This window comes from Hirundo rustica, chromosome Z (genome assembly GCF_015227805.2).
Source record: "Hirundo rustica isolate bHirRus1 chromosome Z, bHirRus1.pri.v3, whole genome shotgun sequence".
Classification (NCBI taxonomy): Eukaryota; Metazoa; Chordata; class Aves; order Passeriformes; family Hirundinidae; genus Hirundo; species Hirundo rustica.
Genome location: NC_053488.1, coordinates 28,060,105 through 28,087,304, shown reverse-complemented (window position 1 = coordinate 28,087,304; position 27,200 = coordinate 28,060,105). Strand labels below are relative to the sequence as shown.

Here is a 27,200-nt window from a genome sequence, read left to right as displayed (position 1 = left end):
TTATTTAGAAACATAAGAAAACTGAAGAAGAGACAAAGGCATAGCCTTCACCCAGTAAAAATAAGAGGAAAAATTAACCAATCTGACTTGAAGGTAGAAAAATAGACAAAGACTTTATTTCCCAATTCATGTGAGCCATCAGGGCTCTGTACCTCAGAAGCTGTATATCAAACAAGAGATTCACAAATAATGTGCTATGAATTCTGCTCCCCAGGATCTTGGATACCCCATGGATGTCTTGCAGTCTTGCGGGGCATGAGCTAGAGCTGACAATGGCAAGAATTTTTCCTGGAACAAACAATCTAGAGAGAATTGCTGACAGCCATGCCAGGAGAGGTCTGTAGGGCAGATGCACCTGATGCAACCAGGCCCTTAGTGACATGGTCAGCACAACTAATGCCATTATGCTAGGCAAACAGCCATTCTTTGTGGTCAAACGGGTTACGTATTTCCTTTTCCTATCATTGCCAGGTCTTCAAGGTCCTGTGCACCAAGCAGACAAACCAAACAGACTTACTCTTCCTATCACTACTGGCCTCCAGATCCCTGGCTCTAGGCTGACTACACCTCTCCTTATTTGTCTTAAATGTTCCAGCCCCCCAGCCAGACAAGTAGTGTTGATGACACAGTCACAGAACAGGGAAGTGTAACAGCAGCAAGTACACTGTCCATAAAACCAAGTAGTCCTAATGAGTAACTTGGACCAAAACTGCTGCAGGACAGTGAGACTTGGTGGTCAGGGATGCCTCCATCATTGTCTGCTTCCTCTGAGGACTGAGTGACCAATCAGTATTCTTTCATATGTTTTTCAAGCCTAGATGATAGTTGTTATGTTGATACAGCAAACCAAGTATTAAGATTTGACCAAATATGCATTGGCTCCAGGTGATTAGAAAACGTAAGTTAAATGGTGCTATTATGAAACTGTACTACACGGATTCTGCTCATAGAAATCCTGTGTTCTTTTGATTGTAAGTTCTGTGCTATACTAATCATAATATCCCATGAAGAAAATAAGACTTTAATAGTAACTACAGTTTAGTGCCATCATATTTCTGTCAAGGATCCCTAAAAGAGCCTGCCTTGTCCCCTTAGTGTTTGGTGGCCAGTAATGATGAGAAAAACTACATGGAGAAGTGTTATGAAGTGAGTTGTGCACAGCAGCATATCTGATATCAATTTCTGGGGAAGGTTAACTGGTAAGTCTAATCTATAGACAGAAGTTTCCTCTTTCATCTTGCAATACTCACTTTCTGTGTAAGATGTCTTGAATAGACTACTAGTTATCAGCCTCTTCCTTCAAAGGATTTGGTCTGGCAATGGACATTAGATGTGAGAAACTTCAGGGTGAGAGCTAACTTACACAGACTTCATGAGTCACAGTGGGATCTTAAGAACAAGGAAAGGGATCCTCGTAAGATGGTTCTTCTAACTCTTGTCCCAAAAGGAAAAATCTTGTCTTTCACATTGCTTGGTTTCTGCATCCAGCTCTTAAACAGTGTCTTTTTGGGACATTAAGACCCAAAAAGCTGATAGCAGAGTGTTTATCATAATGAAAATGGAACCAACGTGCCTTACACCCCCACCTTTTTATAGGAGATGAAGAAATTCCTGGATTTCTCAGAAATAAGTCTTGCCTGACAACTTTTTTGTGACATAAGAAAATAATTTGTGGTTAACGGTGAAAACTACAGAAATAAAGAGGAATGTTTAAACTTACCTGTTGGAAACAGGCCTGAACAAGGTTCTCTGGGAACATATTCCTGTTAACAAGCATAGAAGCATTTCAGAACAGCACCCTAAGGAAAAGTTGTTTGCTATAAACAAAATGATAAAATTTGATGCTTAAACCAGATCATGTTGCATTTCTTTTAGCAGAAAGGAGTATATTTAGCATCAGCAGATATATCTATATATATACATATATAGATATAGAGATATATTTATTTTTCCTAAAGAAATTAAAGGTTTAAGAGTCCCAGTGACTGTTTTCCTCCTTGCACCTGTTGAACTTTTGGCCTTATTTTTTAGTATTTGACATTTCTATTGGTAAGCTACTAAACCCAGTGTTATTCCTCTGCTACATTATCTCCTTGACTTGCATAAGGAATACCGGACACACTATCTTTATAGGATATGTCAAATATAGGCAGAAGAGAAAAATAAAAAGCCTCTTACAAAAGCTGTGCTGTAGGAATAAGATATTTGATGTGCTCTATTGTGGTTTTGAATTCAAAAATAAAGCTTGGTTAATGGTAAATTCTTCTGTGTTATTCTGGTGTCGAGGACCATTTTCACACACTGACAAATTAGGAGGTTTAGAGCAATGCAGTTGTATGACTCTTTTGCCAAATGCCAATTTCAGATTCAAACAATTGCAAAAAGAAAGCATTAATTAGGTATTTGGTAAATATCCAATCCAGTGTAGAAAAATGCATTTTATATACTGAAGGAGAAGCTTTTACCCCCCTCTACAGATCCTTCCGAAACTCCTGCCTTTAGTTTTCAAGTTTTTAAAACAAAATCTATTCAAAAGCAAAATCAGTTTGTATAAGTGTGGGTTTTCCCTTCATCGCTACAAGACTGTCTCAATTTGAATCCTCAATCCATTATTTTTATTAATATTTTTGAATATAAATATGTAGGAAAATTAATTCAAATTTCTTTAAAAGAGAATTGCAGATCTTTTTACTGCTAATTTACAGTCTTAAATTTGTTTGCAAGAAGTTGAGCTATAATCTATAGCAAACCCCCAAACTACTAGATATTTGGCAGTTGATTCTTACACAACAGATTAAATAAAAATTCTACGAAAACAAAATGGCAAGCAGGAATAGTGACCCAGAATAGAAACTAAATACACCAGAAGAAAATAAAAAAATAAACAGAAATATTTTTGAAAGTACTACATAGCCTCTATTGGAAATGCAGCCTTTTTTGGTGTTATTTTTCTTCAAATTCCTTATATGTAGAAGCTCTGAATACCTGCAAGTCTTCTGCACACTTTTCTAGGAGTTTCCCTCTAACCACTTTCAAGTATCTATCATTGTCCATGATGCTAATGGGGAAAGACACATTATCAGGGTTGCCTTAGATACTGGTGCTGCAGCAAACTTCTTGACCATGGAACCCTTGCTGCCTTGAGGAGGGGAACCACAGATCTGCAATTTCAGCTGCTTGTCTATGCTGAATGACACAGAAGCTGTCAGTCAGTAATCCACCAATCCTTTATGGATCTTTTCCTCATAATAGATAAATCTTGCATGTCAAGTTCTGTGAACTTGATTTTTTGTCACTGGTTTATTAGCCAAAGTCTATGGTGTAAAGAGATTTTTTTTTAAATAAACTGCTTTGAGTATATTTTAAAATGTCTAATTTGTTGAAATACAAGTTATTCTTCCCTTATTAATCCACACATTATCAGAAGGAATTTTATTGTATTACTTATTACAACTTTATTTGTGTTTGTTTGGACTTCTGCAAAGGGGATATAGAAACTAAAAATGCAAATCTCACCTGATCAGATCCAGCATGGCATCAACAGTATTGACTTCTGGGGTACTGCCCACCCTGTGAATCTCACTTGCTCTTTGAGTCACTCCAGGTTTAATGGTCACAACAAGGACAATCCCTGCAGAAAGAGAAGCAGAGAGTTCACAAAACAAGTAGAGGCATTGGTGCATTCCTCTTCAGTATATTCTGTGTAGAACTCTTTGTGAACTCAACTTAATAAACACTTTCCCCGCGTGCTTCTGCTGGTATGTGTGGAAAAGTCTGCAGGTGGTGTCCTTAAATGTGTGGGTTCCCCTAGTACAGGAGGTACTTGCAGGCTTACCCCGAGACTTCATCACTTTAGCTTTGTTTTTGAATGTATGGTACTACATCACTTCTGCTCACCAAGAGGGTAAATTAATTTAGCTGGGCTTCAAATTAGTGTGCTGCAACTTCTGCAGAGTGAATATATTTAATTGTTATTTACCTTTTCCTTTGTGTAGCTCTTCTTGTTACTAGCTTTCTGATATGAATAGAAGTGTGCACTATCCTGTGACCCCAAAGTCACAGGGTGTTCTATTAAAGTTAGTTAGCAATAATGTTATATAAGAGAAGGACTTCAGAAATGGAAAGAAATAAAAACTGTATGTTAAGAAATACTAGATTTGACATCGTAAGTACTGAAATCAATGAAAACTTTTTCGTTTACTTTAGTGGCTTCATTTTAAGCATTTTTATTATTCTCCAAACGCATATTATTTTTTCTCTCTCAGGTGGTTTTTTTTTTGTTGTTGTTGTGGGTTTTTTTGGAGTGTTTTGTGGTTTTGGTTGGTGGTTTGTGGTTTTTTGTGGGTTGTGGGGGTTTTTTGGGGGGTTTTTTGTTGTGGTGGTTGTTGTTATTGTTTTTCCCTTATACAAGTTGAAAGAAAGCCAAAGCAAATGAAACCACTAAATTTCAGTGAAGGAAGAAAGGAAGAAAGAGGCATTCGGATGACCCTTCAACCAGGCAGGAACAAGTCTTTTTAATGAATAAAAGCAGTACTGCATTTGCCTAGCTCTGTATTATGAAACAAGTAATGTCACAATGCCACGGAACAACTTAGGATAGGCAAGGACCTTAGGAGATTGTCTGGTTTAACACCTCACCCAGAGCTGGGACAATTTCAAAGTTAGATACATACTAATGTTAGTCTTTAAAAATATTCCTTCTTATGTATTCACAGAAATTTCCCAGACATATGAGATAGATTGTTTTATTTTGTTTATTATTTAAGAAGGCTGGCTGAGGATGTTTCTTTAAGCAAATACAGAACATGTCAATGTTGCTTGTCAGGAATGAACTTCTTGTAAGAGGAGATGTGAATTTCAGAGATGTAGGATTGGGGCCTGGCAGTGACAGAGGGGAAAAAAACAAGGTAACAAGGGAACTGGTATTTTCTGTCATTCTTTCAGGTGTGATACACTACATATTTTCCAGCCTGAGAATCAGGAATAAGTTGTCAGTTTTGCTATTGAGGAAATTCACCTTGTATTTAAGGTTGGTCTTTGACATTCATTTGGCTTTCTCACTGCCGGTCACTTTTTACCTCAGCAGATAGCTTCTAATCTTCCCTGAGCTGAAATACATGGCAAAATTGCTTGCAGCTTCACACTGGATATGAACACAGACCAACCAGCAGAACTAACTTCTCTCTACATCTGACAACAGGTAATGTCAGGTTGTCTGGTATGATTCACCATCTCATCTCTGCATCCTGTCTTGGGAAATTAGTAATGTCACAGTGCAGTACATTTGTATTTAGGCAATGCTGATGATTTAAAAAGTTACAGAATCACAGAGTACCTAGTATTACAGCAATGACTGTAGTGGAGAGATAATATACAACTGCTCGCAAACCAATCTTCCCAGAAATGTTGGAATCCAAAGCAGCAACACCTGCAAAAAACAGTCACAGAAACAAAACAATAAAAACTAGTCTTACACAAATGTTGTCATTTTGTAGAGAGAAGTAATTACTGTCTCTTATTTCTATACAGGAAATTTTTCCTTATTCAAGATGTTTCTAAATATTTAATTGACATTTGCACTTCTGAAAAATATTTGTAGTCGACCAGCATATTTGCTTCTGCTTCTTTGCAAAAATCTGTTTTCCTTTTTTTCCCCCGTTTTTCTAGGACAAAATTGTCAAAATTTATTTCCTAATTCACTTAACTACTAAATTCCTTTTTTCCAGATCTGTAACATTTTGGCTTTAAAGCTAAAAGCCATGTGACGGGAGTTGCTCCGGTCTGTTACCCCAGGTTTCTCAAAGGCACAGCAGACAAGTAAGGATGATTTCTAGTCAGTTTGTCTTCATTAACAGGTTTACTGTTTTTAAAATTTTGACTAAAGCTTTTTCTGAAGTTTAGGTGGTTCACACTTGTTTTAGTATTTATTATTTTTCTGTGGGAGGGAGAGATTAGGAGAAAAAATAAAGCAGGCTTAGGCTTAAAAATTAATAAAAATCGTTTTACTAACACACGCTAAAAGAATGAAAATAAAAGTTGAGAAAAAGAAAACTTAAACTAAAACAGAGACACACTTTAAAACACTCTTCTTTCCTCTGACTATTAACTTTCTTATTAAACAACATAAAAAGACACAACTTGAGATTTTCAGTCAGTTTCACTGTTTAGACATAATCACTCATCACTTTAGGAGAAGAGTCCCTCTAAGGTCTTTTCATGAAGGCATTTGCACAAGACAAAATAGTCCAGTGCTCCCAATGTCACACATCTGCTGCCACCTGGAGTTTTTGCAGACTGTGATGTTCTATTAGCAAAGCTTCTCAGTGTATCTGGGATACTATTTACGTATACTTCTTCTGATCTAAAATCATCTTTGTCTCAAAGGCTGAGACCTCCTTTTGACCCAGGAGCGGGGGCTTTAAAGTTCTCAAATAAATCTCAATTACATCAGTCCTCAATTTTGATTAGAATAGTATTCTACCCAACAACACTAAGATGCTACAAAGAACAGTCCATTTCTCCATAATTTACCTTAGAGAAGTCCGGTTTAAAATGTCCACCTCTTCAATCCCATTCCAATATTATTAGTTCTTTCACTTCTAATCTACTGGCGTCATTCAGCATCTGTTCTACATACTCTCTGTTTTCTTTCTTATTTTTCTCAAGGAAGAGTTGTGCTTTAAAAGTTCCATGTTGCTAGGAAAGGGTTAAATCCGCCCAGGCCTGCAAGGGCTACATGCAGGCCCTGGGCTTCATGAGGCTGCAGAAAATGCAAGGTAGCGCTGATGGAGGAAGCTGGTAGATGTCCTTTTTTCCACCCCTCGGTCTCATCCAGGACCGTCTGGCTCGGAGCTACTACAAAGCTGTAAAAAGGCTCACACCGGGCCGCTCCCATGCGGGCAGCAGGGCCTGACCCGGGCCAGCCCGCCACCTCCCCCTCAAAAACACTACTCCACGGTCCTGGCAGGGAAAAACATTTCACATTTCTCTGTAACCAGAATAACAAAACTGTGCCAACCCACGATAACACTTCTCCACCTGTATATGTCATTGTCAAGATCAGAGGGTAGATTTGCTAATGCTAATGAAGGTAGGGAAAGTGCTGAGACAGCTATTATACGGAGGTCAACTTAGCTTCTGGCAACAATATTAGATGAAACTTCTTGTGAGATATTTCTTAATTGCTTAAAAGATTTATAAAAGTTGTATGTGTAAAATCCGTAACCAGGGAAAATAAGCATTGTGACTCCAGAACTTGTCTGTTTATAACAACATTAGTTAAAAATCCACTGCTATCTCCCTATTATACATTTGTGATCCATTTAAATTTGTATGTTTATTGAGTCAGTTTATCAACAACTAGATAGATTCCTTTGTATACAAAAGCAAAACCACCAAGAGGATATTTAGCCTCAGAGAAGTGTGATTTTGTAGGGGAAAAATAGTTTCAAAAGTGAAGGGAGAAAAACCAGGAATTTTTTGACGTACATGTAACTTGCTGATCTTTGAGCCCAAGAAGGATCTTAGCAAGCACAGTTTAACAATGTGTTGATGTCTCTTTCGGAAGGGATATTAACAGCACTGACAACTTGTGCCTGGAGTACTCATGTAATGTGTTACTAGTTCTGTTAATTGTTATTCAAAATGCAAACAATACTCTGAGGGGAGAATGAAGGTTATTTTATTTCATAATCTGATTATCTTTGGGTTTTCCTTGGTATAGTGTATCATCAGATTGAGTACAGAAGAACTACAAATAGATACAGAAATCATAATGCAAAGATTATCTTACTTGTAGAGCAAGTAAGGATAATTAGTGAACTATTCATATGGCAAAAGAATACAGAGTAATATAGAGAAAAATAATGCCACAGCTATTACAGGAAGCTGTCAGCAGTAAGGATATTATTTGTGGCATGAATAACAGAATGGCCACAGATTTCTCTTGGGCCATGATTTCTATTTCTCACCTTGAGAACCTGGGGAAAAAAAAGGTAGAAAGGAGGACTTTTCCACTGCTGTGGGCTCAGCTGTGGAAATATGGCAGTACAAACTCGCGAGAATGGATAGTTTTGGGAGGAAATGGTTAAAACTGGAAGATCTGGGGAGGAGGAGGGAATAGATTAGACCAAAGTGACCTTGCAGCTGGGAATGCTAAAAGCGTCAGAGTGGGAAAACTCCATTTATTATACCTAGTGTGGTTCATCCAGTGCCTGTTTTGAGAAGTGGAATTCCTACGGAGAGATAACAAACTCTCACAGATATGCAGGAAGCCTCCTGTTACAGCGAGGCAGGCTACAAGCACTTCCCCCATGCTGGCTGCTAGGACAAGCTAGCGGACTAGCTAAGCCTAATGGAACTTCTGTCTCCATGTGTCTCTGCTACCTGGCATTGTTGGCAAGTTAATGAAATAAATCTACTCTTCGCATTTCAGCTGTCACTCAGCGATTCCCTTGGTTACCTGATTGTGTCAATTCACACCCATAGTAATAAATAATGCTTTCTGTGGACAGGCCTGTTTTCAAAGGTTGTCAATTTTGAAACTTCTGCACCTTATAAAATAACTTGGAAAGATTCACATAATTTTCTTGAAAGAGAGCAAAGAGGTATTGCCACTGTTCTGTATCTTTTAATGAAAAGTTCATAAAACCTGGAAATAATTAGAATTCTATTCTAAAACTTGTGCCTTCATTTTTGGAGATTTTTTTCCTGACAGTCTTGTTGACTTAGTCAAGAGTCTAATAATCATGCAAGTGTATTTCCCTGGAGTAGTCAGTTGTAAAGATCCTACAGTTAATATGAAAGGAGATTCCTGTGACAGGCATTGTTCTGGCTCTAAATGAAATTTCTTTGCAAACTGTTGTGCTCAGTAGAGTTATAGAGGTATAACAAAGGGTAAACTTTGTCCCTGCCTTTTTAAACTGGATAATGATCCTAGTGAGAAAGCTGTGCTAAGATCCAGCCTATCCTTCCAGTGTCATGTTGGTGCTGCTCTGCTGGTAACCATAAAACCACAAAAATCATTCAGGCATACACGGCTGAATAAGTACAAGTATGGTCTGAGAACGATGGGTATGGGGTTTTCATTTTTTGGAAAGCTGCTGTACTCTGAAACCTGCATTCAGAATGGTGCTTCCATTTAGAGATTGAAATAGCATTCACTACAAGTTCCACAGACACAGGTTTGCCGCAGGTGATGTATACTGCTAAGCTCCTTTTTTTCCATATTAGCTTGTTACACATAAGAAAATATGATATATAATAATAGACTTATATCCAGATATGTCCTACTGTCATGACTGAGCAACTGACAACATAATTGATAGCTACCAGCCTTTTTCTCAAGATAACTGAAAATTAAGATTCCCTTTGTAATTACATCATGGCTTTACAGTTTTTGTGGACATAACTGAAAGAGTTAATGGAAGATGTATTGAACAGAGCACTAACACAACTACTAACTACAAAGTTAGTAGTACTAAACTACTACAACACCGATTTCAGAAAGAAATCTAATTTCAGAGAAATTAGCTCAGAAGAAAACTAATTTCTCAAACTAAGATGGCACATACGGTGCTCCAAAAGGAAAGCCTGCAGTGTCATTCAAAATTAGACCACAAAAGCAGTACAATTAGGTTTGATTGTCTAATTTGGATTATCACTAAACTTTTATAACTAATTTATTTGTTCTTTCTTCCCTCAACCTATCCCCAAGTTTAAACATGTTTGAACAAATAAACTGGTAATATAATTTACTATATAGAGTTTGAACAGGCATGATGAAGTGAGATCATCACGGAAGACATGAACTGATGTTAAAATCTGTTAATCTATCTACCTCTCTGCCCATATCATTTTAGCAGAACAGAGTTAAGGTTTTAATAACTGAAGTCAAATTTTGGAATCAATTGTCTAGTCTTCTGCAATTCACCTTCCATGCTTTATATGTTAGTCTCCATCTTGAAGCTCTTAGTACTCTTCTTTTTCTCTGCCCAGTTTTCCCTATTTGCAACACGTACACTTGCAAAAGAATAAAACCCAAAACAATCAGTGAAATCAAGTCTCTCCCTCCTACTCTTTTTGTAAAAAGACCTCAAAACCCTACCAAAGTGAAATGCTGCATTGCAGCATTTTTTAAATTGTACATATTTAAAACTACTTCTCTGAAATACTACTGGATAAAGCTACCTAAGGGAATAGTCTGATTTAAACAAAACTAAGCTTAAATATAAAACATGATGTTCCAGAATTTTTTACTAGTAGCCACTGAACATAAAATTTGTTCACTTTAGAGGCCTGTAAAAATGCATACCGCCAAATGGCTTTGGCTTGAGGTATAACACTGCAATTCCAGAGTTCACTATGCTCTTGTGAGACCAGTGCTGTGGTCCTGTGAGATCTGGGAGTGAAAAGGGTTCCATGAAGGACGGGAAACCTGACTTCCAGTACTTTTCATTTTCTTAGTTCCCTTGGGGATAACACCTACATCCTTAGAATTTGTCATACCGTTCTACAGATTGGAATACATGCAACTGTGCACTCAGATTTATGGTTCCAGGCACTTTTTTTCACTACGTTATGAGAGATTTAATCTACGGTTTGGTTCAGTGGTTGACTCTGTTCAACAGCAACAATCATACCTAGACCCCCTGGAATTTTTTATTGTTGCTCTACAAATTTCAGTGTCATCATCAAGTCCATCTCTTGCAGTACTTCTTAGCTGTTCTCAGCTTCTGAAGATTGGTGGAAACTGACAGGATCATCACTTTATCTGCATGACACATTGATCATTATATATAATCCATAAAAGGCCAGGCTGTTTAACTCCTTTTGCAACACAGCTACACTTGAGGATCAAGATGTGAGTTTTCTTGATGCCACTTAGCTAGCTCCTAGCACTGACAGGTGTTCTCCTTAAGTGAGCCAGGGCCCGAAGGAAGAGTCTGACTCAAGCTCCTTCTAAGTTCATACTACTGCCAGACACATGGTTTATTTCTCTAAGCCACATGGTTTATTTCTCTGTTATTTTTAAAAGCTAATTAAATTCTGATGAAAACCAACTCAAGTATGGTGCACATCAACTACACACAATTCTCTCGGGGTTCTGATATCTAATTCCCAGTTGTAACAAAAATATAACAAAAGTTCCCAAAGAATAGAACTGTATGGCTTTTAGAACTCAGCTATTACCACAATGCTGATTCAAAGGCAAAACACAGTTCTGAAACTGCCCCAACTGCCAGTACCTTTATTGATTTAATTGAGGAATTTCTGTGGTCACTAGATAAATCACAAAATAATTCTCAGCTTCTTTCAGGTGTTCCCACTTCATTTCTTCGTGCCCATTTTGGCTCTTCTGGCTGCAATATGCAGTCACTACATCATCTAGGAGAACAAAAATTTTTTACAGAATGTTGCATAAGGCATATAAAAATGGAAAACCATAGCTGGCTCTTAAAATGCATATAGAGAATTTCAGTAGTCAATCCTTCTAAGGGGACCATAATGTCTAATATGAAAGAAGTAATGTTATTTTATTACTGGAGTGGACTATGCTACCTGTTGTTGCAAAAAGGTAATATTTATTCCTTAAAAAATACTAGGGGAAAAAAACCCCAAAACTGTGCTGCCTTTGATAAACGGCTGCCTGAAATTCATGAAGTTTCTTGGCTTTAAAAGATGGAGCTGGGATTGTTTCTAATTTAAGACATGAGCAGTATCAAAATTTCAGCTGCACCTGACTGTGGTATGACCTCTCTGTTCCGAAGTGGTTTTGAAATGTCATTTACCTAGTACTGAGAGTTCTCATTTAATCCACTGGTCATCACAGAGCTGGTGGTCAGGCCATAAAAACAATCCTTCTTAGATGCAAGTGGAAGTTTTGAATTAGTTGCTGTATTTTCCTTCTACTTGCCATGGGAAACAATACCAATACGAAAAGAGTATTTGGCCTGTACCTTCAGAAGACAGACATGCTTTTTATCTGAGGAGTGAACACAAATTCTAGCACCAGTGTTGAGCAACCTTATTGCTTGCATAAGCAGTGTGTAACAAGCTTATTGCTTATTTTCTTACTCCTCTATGTATCTAAGAGAATCTAAATTTGCATTCCTATTCCATGAGCGGTACCAACTCTAATCAGTTACTGCTAGGAAAGGAAGGAATCTCACATAAGACTAGATTTCATCACATTTCCATGTAAATTTTGTCATTATTCAGTAGGTAAGTTATAGACACAAACAAGAAAATTTCCTTTATACTCCAGGGAAAGGTCCTTTCTGCCGTCCTATAAACTTAAATAAACATAAACAAACATAATAAACATAAACAAACATAAATTCAGAAGAATTTTTTCTCAGGGCTTCTGAAAAGAAAGGATTCCAAAGCCAGCTGTCCTCTGTCCTTTTGTTCTTGGCCCAGTATTTCCTTTTGTCCTTCATCTACGCTCACTTTTTGAAGGGAAAATCCTTCTGTATACAATTCAGAAAATAAGTGCAATAAGGGAATTATTGTGGTGAATTCAGAGCCTATGCTTTACTGAAGACATTTTTGAGTCATCTATGGTTTTTCCCCTCTTCCCATTTCAGACTCTGAGCCCTTTTTCTCCCATTTTGCCCTTTTATTTGCATGATTTTGTAGCATAAGTTTGCCCTGTCATTAATCTCCTGAAAGGTATTTTTCTTCATATTCTCCCTGAAATTTCAGTTTCCAAACTAGGTTCAACAGCAATTTGTGTTGCTTCTTCCAAAAGCTGAAATGGTAAATCTTTACCTTTTTTCATGGTGTTCTGTGGAACTCTCTGGGAAATGCAATACCACATTCTTTGTGTATGAACAAGACTATCAGGACTGAATAAATAACTTACAACTATCTACTGAAATACCACTCACAGACAGGACTTCAGACAGCATGGTATTATGTATGAGTCCACTGCCCACCTGTAGATCATTCTCAAACATATTTCACTTGATATGCATCTCATAATTTTATTTTTTCCTCGTGTTTACTGTGTCACGGGGCTTGGAAGGATCTTTTGCAACTAGACTTTCCCCAGCTAACTGAATAACCTCTTCAGCTAAGTCTCATTATGAGGATAATTCCAAGTCAGATGTTGGCTGAGAAGGTCAGGTAATGAAAAAGCTATGGCAAATGGAAGCTTCAAACACACAGTGGTATGCAGTCTCTCAAATTAGTTTTTTCATGATCTACTGTCTTCAGTGTTTTTACTAGAAGTCTTCTGTTCCTATTCTGTCAATTCTTCTATAATAGCAGTCCTCCTGTCTTTTCAAATGTCATTGTTACTTACTGTAAAGTAAAAGGATTTCTATGGCAGCTTGTAGCAATTACCTTTTCAATAGACTAGATAAAAATTTCATTAATTGCTGTTCTTTGGAATAAATGGTTGTTATTCCATTAGTATGTTGTGTAAATGCAACAGAAGAATGTCTTACAAATTAAATGAAAAAACCAAGCCCATGACAGGGGGCAGTGTGAGGGAAAGAGTGGGATAGAGAGATAGATGCATCCAGGTAATGCCTAAGCATCTGTTCATGCTATTTAAATATGACCAAAAATTCAAGTCAAGAAAATTCTCAGTTTCGAATTACTTGATCTAATGAGACTTGGATAAGCATGTCAAATATTGGTCTTTTAACTTTGGAGAGTCATCAAGAAAAGATTATTTGGGAAAAAACCCAGCAAACAGACTAAAGTGTGGAATGCATCAATAGTTACAATAGCCCAAATACTGAGAGATGTCTAGGATCATACAGGATGAGGTTGAGAAAGCAGTTATAATGAACCTTTCTAAATGCCAGGTAAGGTGGAATGGGAGGTGAACAGTTTATAGCAATGAAAGGCTTAAGATCATTATAAAACAGAGGGAAATGCAGATAAGATTTAAAGAAAAATTTCTGACCCTGGATATCAGTTTGCTAAGGGATTGTTGTGCTGTATTCTTGGCAGTTGGCACAACCATCATATTATGATCTTTCCCTACAGAGCTTATTGGAGACATGCAGAGAAAAAGGGTATTAGTACTGCCTTCTATTCATCACTTCTAGGCACATTTTTTCTCTAGAAAGCTTTTAGAGGTTATATAATCTTAATGCCTTTTCAGGAGATACAATGTTCCTTGGCTGGAATATAAGAAACACCTAAATGTTTGATGAAGGAAGATGACACATCTATCTGCCAAGATGGACAGGCTAACAAGATTCTTTACAGAAATCAGATTCAGTTCAAGGTTGTAGCAGAAATACAGCCCCTGCACTGCTGCTGGTGATACATGCATGGAGTGTATACAGAAAACCTGTAGTACTGAAAGCACTTGAATTCCCTCAAAATTATTGGTGGCAAAATGTATAGGTGGACAAGGTTTAACTTCCAAGTTATTAAAAAAGCCCTTTAACATGACACTGCATTTTTAATCCATTGTGAAACCTACTCACAGGGAAATGGAGTGAAAAGAGTGAATGAAATCTGGTTTATCTAGTGGAACACTTGTTTATGTCCTGAACTCCGCAAGAGAACAGCAGAAGACACCAAGTGACTTCAGGCCCATCTACACTGGTGCCACCAGCAGTGCCCACAGTGATAAGGCTAGGACAGGAGGCAGGAACAGCTGGTGCCACAAAATGGCCATTGTGTTGGAGCTCTTTGCCCTTGAGAGCTGGTGGTAGTCATGCTCCATGAACCACAAGTGCACTTCAACGTTTTATTACTCTAATTTAAAACCTTAAATAATGTAGGGGCTGTCTCAGTTGTGTAAGGTCAATTGATATTGATGGGAAAGGATTAGATGACTATGACAGAAGTAATCTGAAGAAGACAGGCACAAAGTCTTGTCCATTAATAACCAACGACTCTGCCATCCTGCCTGCCTCAATGACTGCGCAGGGACAGAACTTCCAGCATCCCTCAGTACAACTGAAGGCAGAACTCATTAACAATACTGTAATGTTTTCTGACCTTCATACAATTAATGATACAGAGGGAAGAGGTGAGTTTCCTGTCTGAGCCCAAATAATTACTTTACTAATACTATATAATGGAACTGATTTTCTTGGAAGTTCTTTTGGCTTAAGAAACAGCAAAGCATAAAACAAACATGCAGGTACTTCAGAAGACAGTCCGTGAGTATGTTAAGCTAGACCAGTAATTTCCCAAGGACTGTGCTGGTGATGCACAGGGCCTGTTAAGGACGCCTCAGTAATGGAGCAACTCCCAATAACTGCGCTTCTTGGACTTGCAGAAATGGAAACTGCTGAGGCAGCTGCCATCCCAGGAATGATGATATCAGAGAAAAATGGATTTGGATACCCTGCATTATAGGAAAAAAAAAATCAGATTTGTCCTCCTGCCATTTCCTTAGCTGTACTCCTTTATGATACTGTAAATAAATTTATATACCATGTATATATAAAATGGAACTAGCAGGTCTATTCCTGGGCATCAGCACAGTCTTAGTATATTCGAACTTAAATTACAAATAGAGCTGGCAAAATAAATAATAAAAGGTTGTTTAAAACCTGAACTGTTCTGATTGTCAAAAATAAACATGAGTAATAAGAACAATCTGATTAATTAATTTTTTTTTCTCATTGCATTCTAGCTCTTTTGTATCTCATTTTGTATATTCTGTTTTCATTCTCCAAATCCTTTGGCACTGTGATAAAACAAACTAGTATCCTTCCATACACAGACCCAACAAAGATCCCAGGTAGGAAACTCACACTTTAATTTTGAGCAACTGGAAAGGACAAATAACGTAGTCAACACATCCATTCATCAGTCACAACCTAACATACTCTTTACGCAGGGAAAACAGCAGACTCTGCAAATGGGAAAAGTCACATGGCTTTGGTAATTCAGTGGGATCATTTTCTCTCTCAAGCAGTTGTCAGAATAAGCCAGATTTGTGGTGAAATCATTACCTTTGTACTATTAGTAGCAAGTGCAAGTAAGAGTGTATATTTGGCATTGGGAAAACTGGAATGGGCATGATGTTTCAGACTGCAGTGGACCAGTAGTCAAAGCAGGCCATGGAGTAAAGCAAGAGTTTATTTCTATAGTCATGGAAGCTTGATAGTTTTGCCAGACCCACAGCTCAGGAGACATATTTATAGCTCACATAAAGCTGCCCTGAGAGAGGTAATTGATACTGTATTTTTTGTGTTCCTGAAGTATGCCATGAGTACCTGCAAATGACTCATCAACTGCTTTAAGAAATTTTGGTGTTCCCCATAGCTGAGCTTGCACAAATTTACAATGCAGGAAACTCTTATGCATCTCTTCAAGTCTCTTTGAAGTTGTCTGTGTATGCTGAAAGCGCAGGGAAGGTTCGAAACATAAGAAAAAGCTTTATTAGTATTTTGTCAGGGAGGAAAGGTAAGAAATGAGGAACCGATTATTGCAGAACTTGAAACAGACATTGAATAGCTGATAAAATCATATTATTAACATTGAGATCTGAGACATGGACCTGCTGTGCTATGTGTAACATCTTTTAACACAAAGCTAAAATTTCTGGCATTTATGGGTAACTCTGGAAACATCATCAAAAAAAGGTCATTTATCACATATGTGACGTGAATTTTTTGACAGAACACATTCTAGCCCTGACGACGAAAGACCTCCACATCAAGATCCATGGCTTATAGTTTGAAAATCAATGTGGCAGGCAGCATGATATAACCCATCTGAGAAAGACCAGTGGAAGAGAGATGGGAAGAAGACCCATGGTATTCTCATAGTATCTCGATGTCTGGGGGTATTGTGTTAAGATCCAGATTTCCTGACACTAGCTACTAACAAGGAACTTAGATGCAGGAAATAAGGCCAGACTTTTTTGTGGATTGGTAAGCTTCAGACTGGGCATGTAAGTTTCCTTAACTTGTAACCAAGTACAAGGTGAACAACTACTCAGGAAACTTCACACTTGTCTCCAACCTAAGTTCTGCTGTGATCCTGACAGAAAACACATTTGCAAACATTTCCTGCTGTTGCATACTGTGTGAATCTCACTTCACAAAAAAGAGAGCTAAAAGTGATTAAAGGGGACTAATCTGTTCAGTATGCACCTCTGATGAAATACACTGCACAACTCCAGGGAATTTTCATTCTCAGAACGAAATTAGAGTTGTGAATTTCCAAGACTTTCAAAGATGTTTTATATGTTGTAAGTACTCCCAAAATTATTAGATTTGAGTCTCAAAACTCCCATGGAGCATACAAAAGATTCCTCTCAATTCTCCCTACACGGCACCTAAAAATAACATAATTTTTTGGTATTTGTTTAATATTTCTTCTTTTAGAGCATTACTTCAAAAAAAGTGGATTTGGGGTGTGGAGTATTACACTCAGTACAGCTGTAGTTCTGATGCCATAGCAGTGATCTTGATCTCTAGGCTTTTGATTTTTATTTTCAATTTTTCCATGTCACTCCAGCAGGACACAGAAAACACAAATAATTTCTTGACATGAATGATGCATTAGTGTGCTATTAACTAATTTGAGGTATAGAAATCTCATGGGTAGACAAAAGAGCTCTATATTTTGAACTGAATTATCACAGGTAGACTTTTGGGTCAGAGTAAATAAGTTTATATCTGAATCCATTAAAATTATTGTGAGAAGAAGAGAACAATTAAAATTTGGCTCTGAGGCAGAGTATGTCTTAGACTATTCCATCCCCAAAGCAAGATACTACTAACTAAAATTTTCAAAACAAATACATGCTTGGTGCTTATGTCAGTTTTCTACTAGGCTACAGTTATGCTTCGAGGCAGGTTAGCGGAAAAAATCCACAAATTGCAACTTGTACACTAAGTAAGGACGTAAACAATGCTTTACTTCTCTTACACTCAGAGGATCTGGATTTGTGAATGAAAACCACATTCTACAAAGCCCTCCATTTGACCAGGAGAATTTTGCCTTTTGAATCTGAAAATAGAGGTAAGGGTTTTCCTGCTCTAATTAGAGCTCCAAGGAGAAGGAAGTAGCATGTTCCTGATTTAATTGAGGAAATCAGTAAGGGTTTTTTCACTAAGATGGAATTTATTCCAACAAAATAAAATTACTAATACTTTAAGTTTTGCAGAAAATCCTGAAATCTCAAGGAGTGATTCCAACCTCCACTCTCTTTGCTGTGGCTTGATTTACATCATTATGCGCAAACAGATTGGGATCTGGTCACAGGACATGCATTTGTGCACAGCTCCACCATCTCTAAAGCATAAGCTGATTCTTTTCAGGATGTGACATTACCTTTTAAGACATTATAATCCTAAAAAATAAAACCACAAACTGCATTTTCAAAAATGTTTTGGTGACATGTTTTTTATCATAGAATCATAGAATGGTTTGGCTTGGAAAGGACCTTAAAGACCTTACAGATACAGCACATCCGCCAAGGGCAGGGACAGGGACACCTTTCACGAGACAGGTTGCTCAGATCTCCATGCAACATGAGTTTGGACATTTCCAGAGATGGGGCAAACACAGCTTCATGGGTTAACATGTTCCAGTGCCTCACAAACCTCATAGTAAAGATTTTCTTTTCACTATCTAATCTAAACCTACCGTTTTCAGTTTAAAGCCATTGTCCCTTGTCTTAGCCCTAGATGCCCATGTAAAAAGACCCCCTCCAGCTCTCTTGTAGGCCACTTCAAGTGTTGGAAAATTGGAACAAGTTCTCCCTGTACCCTTCTCTTCTGCATCCTGAACAAGCCTGTGAGCTTGCTGAAGAAGCACTCAGCTCCATCATCAATCATTGATAAAATGTTAAACAGGATTGGTCCCAGTATTGAATCCTGGGCTACATCACTACTGACTTTTCTCCAACCAGACTTGTGCTGGTGATTGCAACCTTCTGGGTCTGCCCGTTCAGACAGGTTTCAGTTTGCCTCACCGTGCAATTATCTAACCTGTATTGTATCAGTTGTTCTGTAAGGATGTTATGGGAGACTGTCAAAAACCTTACTTAAGTCAAGACCACATGACCTCTTTGAAATTCTGCATTTTCAGATCAAAAGCAAAATTCACACTTTCAAAAATTACTGTAAAGAAGTGAACACAGAGGGGAATGCAAAATTTATGGAATATACAGGATTTGTCTTCAGCTATGATTGTAAACAAGACAGCTCACTGTTTGCCTTACTGATTGTGGCAAGGCCACATATTTCTGCATTTGGCGGTACCTTTTCTAGAATGAGATCCAAAAGTATTTTCTTTCAAAGAAACCTCATAATTCTTGATTAAATGTAGAACATGCAAGTACAATCTGTATGCCGGCTGGTTGTCTTTCGTGGGACCAGATGTGTTCTGAGGATGTCCACCTCCTTGGAATATATGCATTATGCATACCCCTAGAGGGCCTGAATGTGATGATCACAGCTGTTGGACCTGCTGTATATGTTCACATGCTCAATGGCAGACAATTGGGGCTACAATATATTCAAAGTTACTGCAGTAAATGTAGCAACAACACTTCCGCTGGTCCAAAATGAGTGTCTTTTTAGCTTATAAGTTAAGGGGATGAAATTAGCTCACTGTGAGAGAAAAACATTGTTGTGTTATTGTGCCTCTGGTGCAGGCTAAGCGTGTGCCCCAGAGACAACTACAATGGCTCATCTAGTACATAAATGTAACCTGACTGTGAGGCTGAGTCCAAAGGCATCTAGGAAGTTTTGATGCCTTTTGTAAATTTATGTCATGTCAAAACACTAGATTTTGGTTACAGGTAACAGTTTTGTGCATGAATCACCAAGATAAAATTGGGAGGAATGGCTGATGTATGAGATGGTTATACAATTGCTCAAAGGTTCCTGGACAGACTAGAGAATTTGTCTGAGGGAAATCTGGTTGAATTCAACAAGAAGAAATGCAGAGCTCTACATTTAGGCAAGAATAATACAGGGCACCAGTATGTGCTGGAGGCTGACTGGCTGCAACAGCTCAGCAGAGAAGGATCTGAGAGTCCTGGCAGACAACAAGCTGAGACAGTAAGATCTCACAGCAAAGGTAGCCAACAGACTCCTGGGCAACACTATGACAAGCACTGTCAGTATGTGGGGGAGGTGATCTCTCTAAACACAACACCTGTGAGGCCACACCTGGAGTAGTGGGTCTAGTTCTGGGTTTCCCAGTACAAGAAAGGGATGGACTTACTGGACTTAGTCCAGCAAAGGGCTACAACTGTGATGAGGATTTTGGAGCATCTCTCACATGAGGACAGGTGGGAGAGCAGGGACTGTTCACTCTGAGGAAGGCAATGCTCAGAGTGACCTTAGTCATGTGTATAAATTGCTGATGGTGGGAATGAGTACAGAGCCAGGCTCTTAGCAGTGGTGCCCAGAAACAAGACATGAGATGATAGTCAAAAATTAAAAAACTCATGAGATTTAATCTGAACATGAAGAAACTGCTTTAGTTGACACTGTCTGTTGATTTGACACAGCCTGGGGTTTTTGATAGAAGGGGAGGGCCACAGAGGTGGCTTCTGTGAGAAGCTGCTAAAAGCTTCCATCATGTCTGACAAAACCAATCTCTGATGGCTCTTAAGATGGTGTCCTGGTTTAGGGACAAATTTGGGAGAAAATCCCTGAATAGGATCCCTCCAGGAAGCAAACCCAAGTGGCCCCTCCCTCCAACCAGTCCGGTAAAAAACTTCTTTGGAGAAAAGTGGAAAAAACTATTTTACTTAACAAACAAAGTGCCTACAAGTATAAAGAATGGATAATATGAAACAATAAAACCTTTCATTCTAGAGTGAGATGGCAAATTGAGAAAGTTCTTGCCATGGGTGTAGCTCGGCTCTCTCTCAGTCTCTCCTCAGTCCCAGTCCCAGTCCCTCCGGCGCTGCTGGAAAATTCCGAGCTCCAGGCCCCGGTGGGCCGCAGGTGCAAGCCCCGGTGCTCCTGTGGGTTTTCTGTCCAGAGTAGGTTTAAACAGTTCCAAGAAAAAGGAAAAAAAAACCAGTCCAGGGAACTTCTCTGCCCTAGCTAGCTGAAACTAACTAAAAGCAAAAAAAATCTCTGTCCTGCAGTCTCTCCAAGCTTCCGCCGAACACCCCGTCTGGAGAAGAATGTGGAGGAGTCAGGCAGTTTTCTCAAAACAAATTCCGCGCTTCTCCTTGCTCTTAGAACCAGTCTTAAAGGCACAGGACTCAATATACAGCACAAACAGAACAGACGATTGGGGATACAAGCATCATAAAGTTACCCTAGGACAGATGGATATGCTGCTGGCCCAATTAGAGAGCTTGGTAATGCCTCTGTGATGACATATCACAAAGATATGAGAAGAAAATCAAAACAGTGAAAGTGCAGGGTTTTTTTTCTGGGGTGGTGATAAGTCATAGGTGCCACCATCTCGATGGGGCCCACAGCGAGCCTTGCCTTCCTGGCTGCTCCTAGCCAGCTGCACCCTGGGAAGAAGGACAGAGGTGATGGTGGTGGTGGCTTCTCCTTCCCAGCACCCCGCATGAAGAAAGACATTAAATAACACCAGCGCCGTGGCAGCTGCCACTGCCTGTGCGATGGCGGTGGGGTCACCTGGCCAGCAGTGGAAACATGATGAGCAATTCCCCAACACAGAACCTAGACGAGTGATATCAACCTCTTGGCACTGCATGAAGTCCACAGGGGATGCGGAGATCCACACGCAGCCCTTTGGAAAAGGGCTCACGCTGGAGCGGGTGGATGCTGGAGGGGCCTGTGATCTGTAGGAGACCCAAGAGAGAGAGGGCCCCTGCTTCCAGAGACAGAGAAATAGGGCCCTTGCTTCCAAAACAGAGCAGCCTATCGTTAGAGGACTGCACCCTGTGGACGAGTGACCCATGCCACAGGAGTTTTGGGAAGATTGTTTGTGGGAGGGACCCCATGGCAAGGCAGAGAAAAGACTCCTCTCCCTGAGCAAACAGAAGATCTTGAGTGATGAACTTACCAAAACCCTCATGCCCTGTCTTCCTGGGCTGTTGGGAACGAGGGAGGGGCTGCCAGGGAAAAAGGTGTTTTAAAGGCTTATTTTACTTCTCATTATCCTCCCCTGTCTGTTAATGATAAATTTATCTTATACCTTTAAATTTGAACCTGGTTTGCCTTTGAAGTATTTTTCTCACAGTCCTTATCTCAAGTCATGAGCTCTTTGTAATTTTTTGCCCCTCTCCTCTGCCCGGCTATAATAGAAGAGGGTGAGTGAATGACTTTTGTGGCTGCCTGGTATTTTGCCAGTATCAAACCATTACACCCTGCATGGGCATTGGATTAGATAGTTTCAAAAGATCCCTTCCAACCTCAATCATTCTGTATGATTTCTGTAAAAGAAGAAAAATGACTAGTATGCATCATAATCATTCACAGGTTTACTTATTCAATTCAAATGTGCATTTCTGATGCTTGGAATACCTATTTTAAAAGAGGCAATATCTCATCAACATTCTGAGGACAGATACACATGAAGAGTGAAAACCATTATGCACAGACATTTGTGGTTCATTTGCAAAGCCCTACAAACTCTACCAAAGTAGCTTCTGTTTTTATCTATCTTGTTTCCTTTCCCTTGCCTAAAATCCTAATATAGAAGTGTAGAAAAAATATGCCCTTTCTAGGGAAATTGGATATGCCAAGGTCAGAATCAGAGCATCTCATTCTCATCATGAGATGCTCTGATTCTGACCTTGGCATATTCAATTATACAGTCATTTATGTACTTGACTGTAATCTGCAATCTGTAAAATCCAAGCTTATGTTATTAGTTACAAATGCAGTTTACTCATACTGGAACATTACAGATTAAGTAAGCACAATATTTCTCAACAGGATGGTTCTTGTTTCCCCTGCAAGTGCTAGATAAGGATAGATTTAATAAAGAATTAATTTAATGATTATTCTAATGATCTAATTTATTTCTGATGACATGGGCCCAACTTCACTCACAAACAAAAGCTTGTTCAAAACCAGAAATTCCTTAGTCTTGTCTTAGCAGCTTTTCCCGGATACCCTCTCCTCACCTTTACACACCAACAATTGTTTAACCTCCATTCATTCCTTTGGACACAACCCCTGACTATTAAGTGTCATGATTTTTCACTCTGCCTTGGGCAGCTTTCCATTGTGGATCTTGCAGCTCTTGATATTCTCCTTTACAATTCACCCTGCCTACAGATATGCTCAAAAGGCCTTGACAGCTTCCTTTAAGAACTTTCCCTCATAGACTCATTTTGGGATGTGCTGCTGCAAAATTAGGGGTGTTTTTGCCTATGAACTCTGGGGAGCTTGAAAATTTGTATTTAATATCCTATTCTTTCATAACATGATCAAAATCCCCCTTTTGTTTTCTGATCACATCATGTTCTTCTTTTCTTTAGTCAAATGTCTGATGCATTTTCATTAATATCTAACCAATCAACAAACACCTGGACATGAGAATGTCAAAACAGAGGTTTTACGGAGATGAAAAGGGACAGTATAGTGACCAATATGTCTTGGATTCACTGCAAGAAGCTGAAAGGAAATAGTCACAATCCAAGCACCCTCAGCAAAGGCTTAAAGAATAAAGAGAAATTTGCTTGGCTTTCTGTTTTTGAAAAAAGTTGTTTCTAAGGAAAGGCTATTTGATGTTCAGTTCTGTCTCTTTGCTTTGGGCTTCCTCCACCAAATCTTTCCAAAGTTTTCCCTGTGGGTGAACTGTTTGCAAATTCTAGCATTTAGGGCAGGGTTCCAGCCAACAGCTTGCACGCTTTTCCCAGAAGATGGAAGCTTTGCTTTTCCCTCCATTACACCTTCCTGGCCACACCGACTCCCAAGTACCCACTCGGTTCAAAGGAGTCTTCAGTTTTGAGGAAGTACAAGTGGACTCATAGAAGGATTCAGTGAATGCTAAAACTCACGCAAGGTACCTCATGGAAGTCTGCTGAGACTAAGGAAGTACCTGTCAGAGATGTCCTCTTTGTATGACAGTAGGCTATGAGATCAGCTCTCCCCTGCTTGTGAAATGGCGTCATGAGACTACTTACAACAGTTAACTCTGTACCTCAGAATATGCAGTTGCAGTTTTGGGTTTGCAATTTACAACTGCTTAACCCTCTTCTGAAAATAGGGAGAGAAAGATACAAGAATCTGTAGATTTGCCAAGTTATTAGTTCACAGCTCTATATAATGTCAGAGATAATAGTGCTAATCCTTCCAAATCCATTCTCATTATACAAAGAAATAATTTAATCTAAAGATATGAAATCTGTGTATCTCAGTATAGAGTTCCACCAGGTTTTTAGGCGTTACTTCCTTTAGAAAGAAATCTAACCCACAATGATAATCCTATAAGCTAACAGTACATTTTCAGTTATACCTGTGATCATACTTGATATGATTAATGGCAGAATGATGAGCTTGAGCATCCTCATCAGCAGTTCCCCGGGAAATGCAAAGTAGAATTTATCCAAGTTAGACAGTTTGCCATGTTCCCGTACCAGCACACCAAATCCAATACCTAAAAGGGACATAAAAAATGTTACACAAATTAGATGTAATTTACAGTAGAGACGAAGAGAAAAAAATAGCAGAAGAACAAAAAGCCCAAGCAATAAACATATTTTCCCAGCTATGGTAGAACTTCTAAAGCAAATCAGATAAGAAATATTTCCTTTTCTGATGATAAGCAAAGTAACAACATATAATTCTGAAGTTTCAGGATGTCTTTAGGTATGTCTTTGGAAAAATCTGATTTGGTGCTCTGACTATCAGTCCAGTCCAGTACTGACTTTTTACCCACCTTTGCTAGTTCTAGAAGACTCATAGGTAGCATTAAAAAAATCAACAGACTATATAAACACTATCAAATGCTAAAGAGAGATGGTGACACAAATACTTCAGATTATTTTGATTGGTGAAAATAAGCCTACCCAGCAGCAACATTTTCAGTAATTGCTGCTCTACATAATTAGGAAAGAGTGTGACTGTAATCACTAAATTAATTTAATAACTTTCAGGAAACAGAGCAACAAAAATACACTGCTCATTTCACACTCATTTCACAATGCAATTGGCCTACAAATACCCAACTATAAATTCAATCAGTGATATTGACCCATGGTGCATTTTATTTTTGGATTACATGAATTATCAGATACTTATCACTTCTGAGACAAATCGAGGGTAGGAGTTCTACCAAATAAAAAAATCATCGTCCAAAAGCCAAAATTCTTCAGTTTGATAGGCAATACCTTTATGTTCCATTTCAACACGATTTTCAATTTAAAATGACTGTTATACGAAATGTGTTCATCAATGTCTAAAAAGCTGTTGTTTCACACACAAGCTTTGTAATGCTTCAGTCCTGAATGAACTGAACATCAAGAGATGCAGTTTGTAACTGGATCCAATGAAAGAACATATCAGAACTCTTCATCATTAAAATCAAGCTAAATGAAAATTAAGGCAGGTTAAAAACCCAGTCTTTCCTGTTAACAGAGATGGAAAATGAACCAGGTAACCTTCCAAGAAAATGAGCTGCTCTAGTCAACAATTAAGATTTCTGATGAAGGTGTAATCTCTGCCAGTGAATACAGACAGCTTAAATTCCCCGGAGCAATTTTGAATCTTAACAGCCTTGAAGATCTTTGCAATATTATGCAAATGACCTTGATTAATGAATGATAAGACACAATAATCTCTATTGCTAATCTAGGGACTGAATTAGATGGGTCAAAAATATTTACTCTGCACTTTTAGATAAGCCCAAGCAAGATAAATTCCCACTTGTAAAATGGTGACATGAATTGAAGGTAGTTGCTAAGGCTTTGATCCTGAAAGCACTAGAGTAAATAGCTGAATCTAACCATATAGGTAATCCCCATGTATTCAATGAATTCACACAACTTAGGGTAGCAAGACTTAACTGTGTGTTTATGGCAAGTTGTGTAATGCCACTTTACCTTCAGCAGGTATGACATGTTGTAACCATGACATGTTGTAACCATCTACCTTTCATTCTACATGGTGACTATGGTATTTGACCAGATGGAATTCTGATCATTGTATATTCAGCAGGACTGCTAGCAGGTAGAAGGATTCACCCTTGTTTTCATTCTTGGGCGTTCTGTTTTCCCCTTCTTTAGATTTCACTACAAAAACTTCCCACATGCTCTCAAAATTATTGCAGGGTTTCCTTAAGATTTTCCATCTATACACTTTTATCTGTCCTGTTTGATTTTTTTGTTAAGGATATTATTTATCTAATGACAACAGCTGAAAATAGAGTTCCAACAATCACTTGAAATTACCTTATTGCTCTCAATTACTTATTCATGTAATTTCTTTACCAGACAGAGCACTTATATTTGTATTACCTTGTGTAGTATGCCAAACTACAGTCAAATGCAGCTACCTTTTAAGTGCAGTTAGCATCTAGCATACGCTGTTTGAATATATCATGGGAATAGAAGATTTTTTATTTTGTAACAGTAACAAGAGAAGATTAGAAATTTAGCAGAAGAAACTTGCTTTTGTACTGGAAATGGACATATATATAAGAACTTTTGATCCTCAACTCAGTAACCAAGTTCAGCTTGGAAATGTCTTCTGAGAATTTTAACACACAAAAAGAAGTGTGGTCCAGCACAAACATATTTCACATGGTAAACACTGCTTTTACCATCACACTGATTATAGCAGCACCAAGTAGAGACAAAGTCTTATGAAAATCTCCATTTCTCTAGATGAATGCTACTGATAACTCCATTATTTCTGAAATTAAAATGGACAATTACTTTTAACCACCTTAAAAAACAGTACAGTCTGCAAAGCCCCTTCTATATATTAAGGTTCCTCTTTCTTCTTCTTTTTTTTTTTTCTTTTTATTTTAATGGAATAACTTTCTTCTACTTTTTAAAGAACAAAACATCAAAACATCACTTTTCCTATTTGCCCTCTTCATCTTTCCTGTTTCAACCACTCCACCTTTCTTCTCATCCATGATAAATTGGTTTTACTTCTTTTCAATCTCTTCTCTTTGCCTTTCCTTCTTGTCCACATTGCTACGCTAGGTTACGATTTTTAGCACAAGAGAAATCCCTTACTTACAGCTCAAGGATACATACTGCTTAGGCTCCAGATTTCTGCAATATTGGGCAGATGTGAAGAATGATGGTAGAATAAACTGTACAAACCTGTAACTTTAATTTAATTTTTTAAGGAAAATAT

The 27,200-nt window shown here is 38.3% G+C and overlaps 1 protein-coding gene across 2 annotated transcripts in view; it reads right to left on the bottom strand.

The window, feature by feature from the left end:
- The window catches only part of SLC1A1 (solute carrier family 1 member 1), a 56,425-nt gene that overhangs the window by 17,632 nt on the left and 11,593 nt on the right, over nucleotides 1-27,200 (bottom strand). For both annotated transcript variants that reach the window (XM_040090855.2, XM_040090854.2), the window contains exons 2-5: nucleotides 24,349-24,489; nucleotides 5,336-5,428; nucleotides 3,517-3,631; nucleotides 1,721-1,763 (exon numbers count right to left, since the gene is read on the bottom strand). In XM_040090855.2, the coding sequence (XP_039946789.1) occupies nucleotides 1,721-1,763; nucleotides 3,517-3,631; nucleotides 5,336-5,428; nucleotides 24,349-24,403 (306 nt within the window). In that variant the 5' untranslated portion in view covers nucleotides 24,404-24,489. The remainder of the gene's footprint in view (nucleotides 1-1,720; nucleotides 1,764-3,516; nucleotides 3,632-5,335; nucleotides 5,429-24,348; nucleotides 24,490-27,200) is intronic.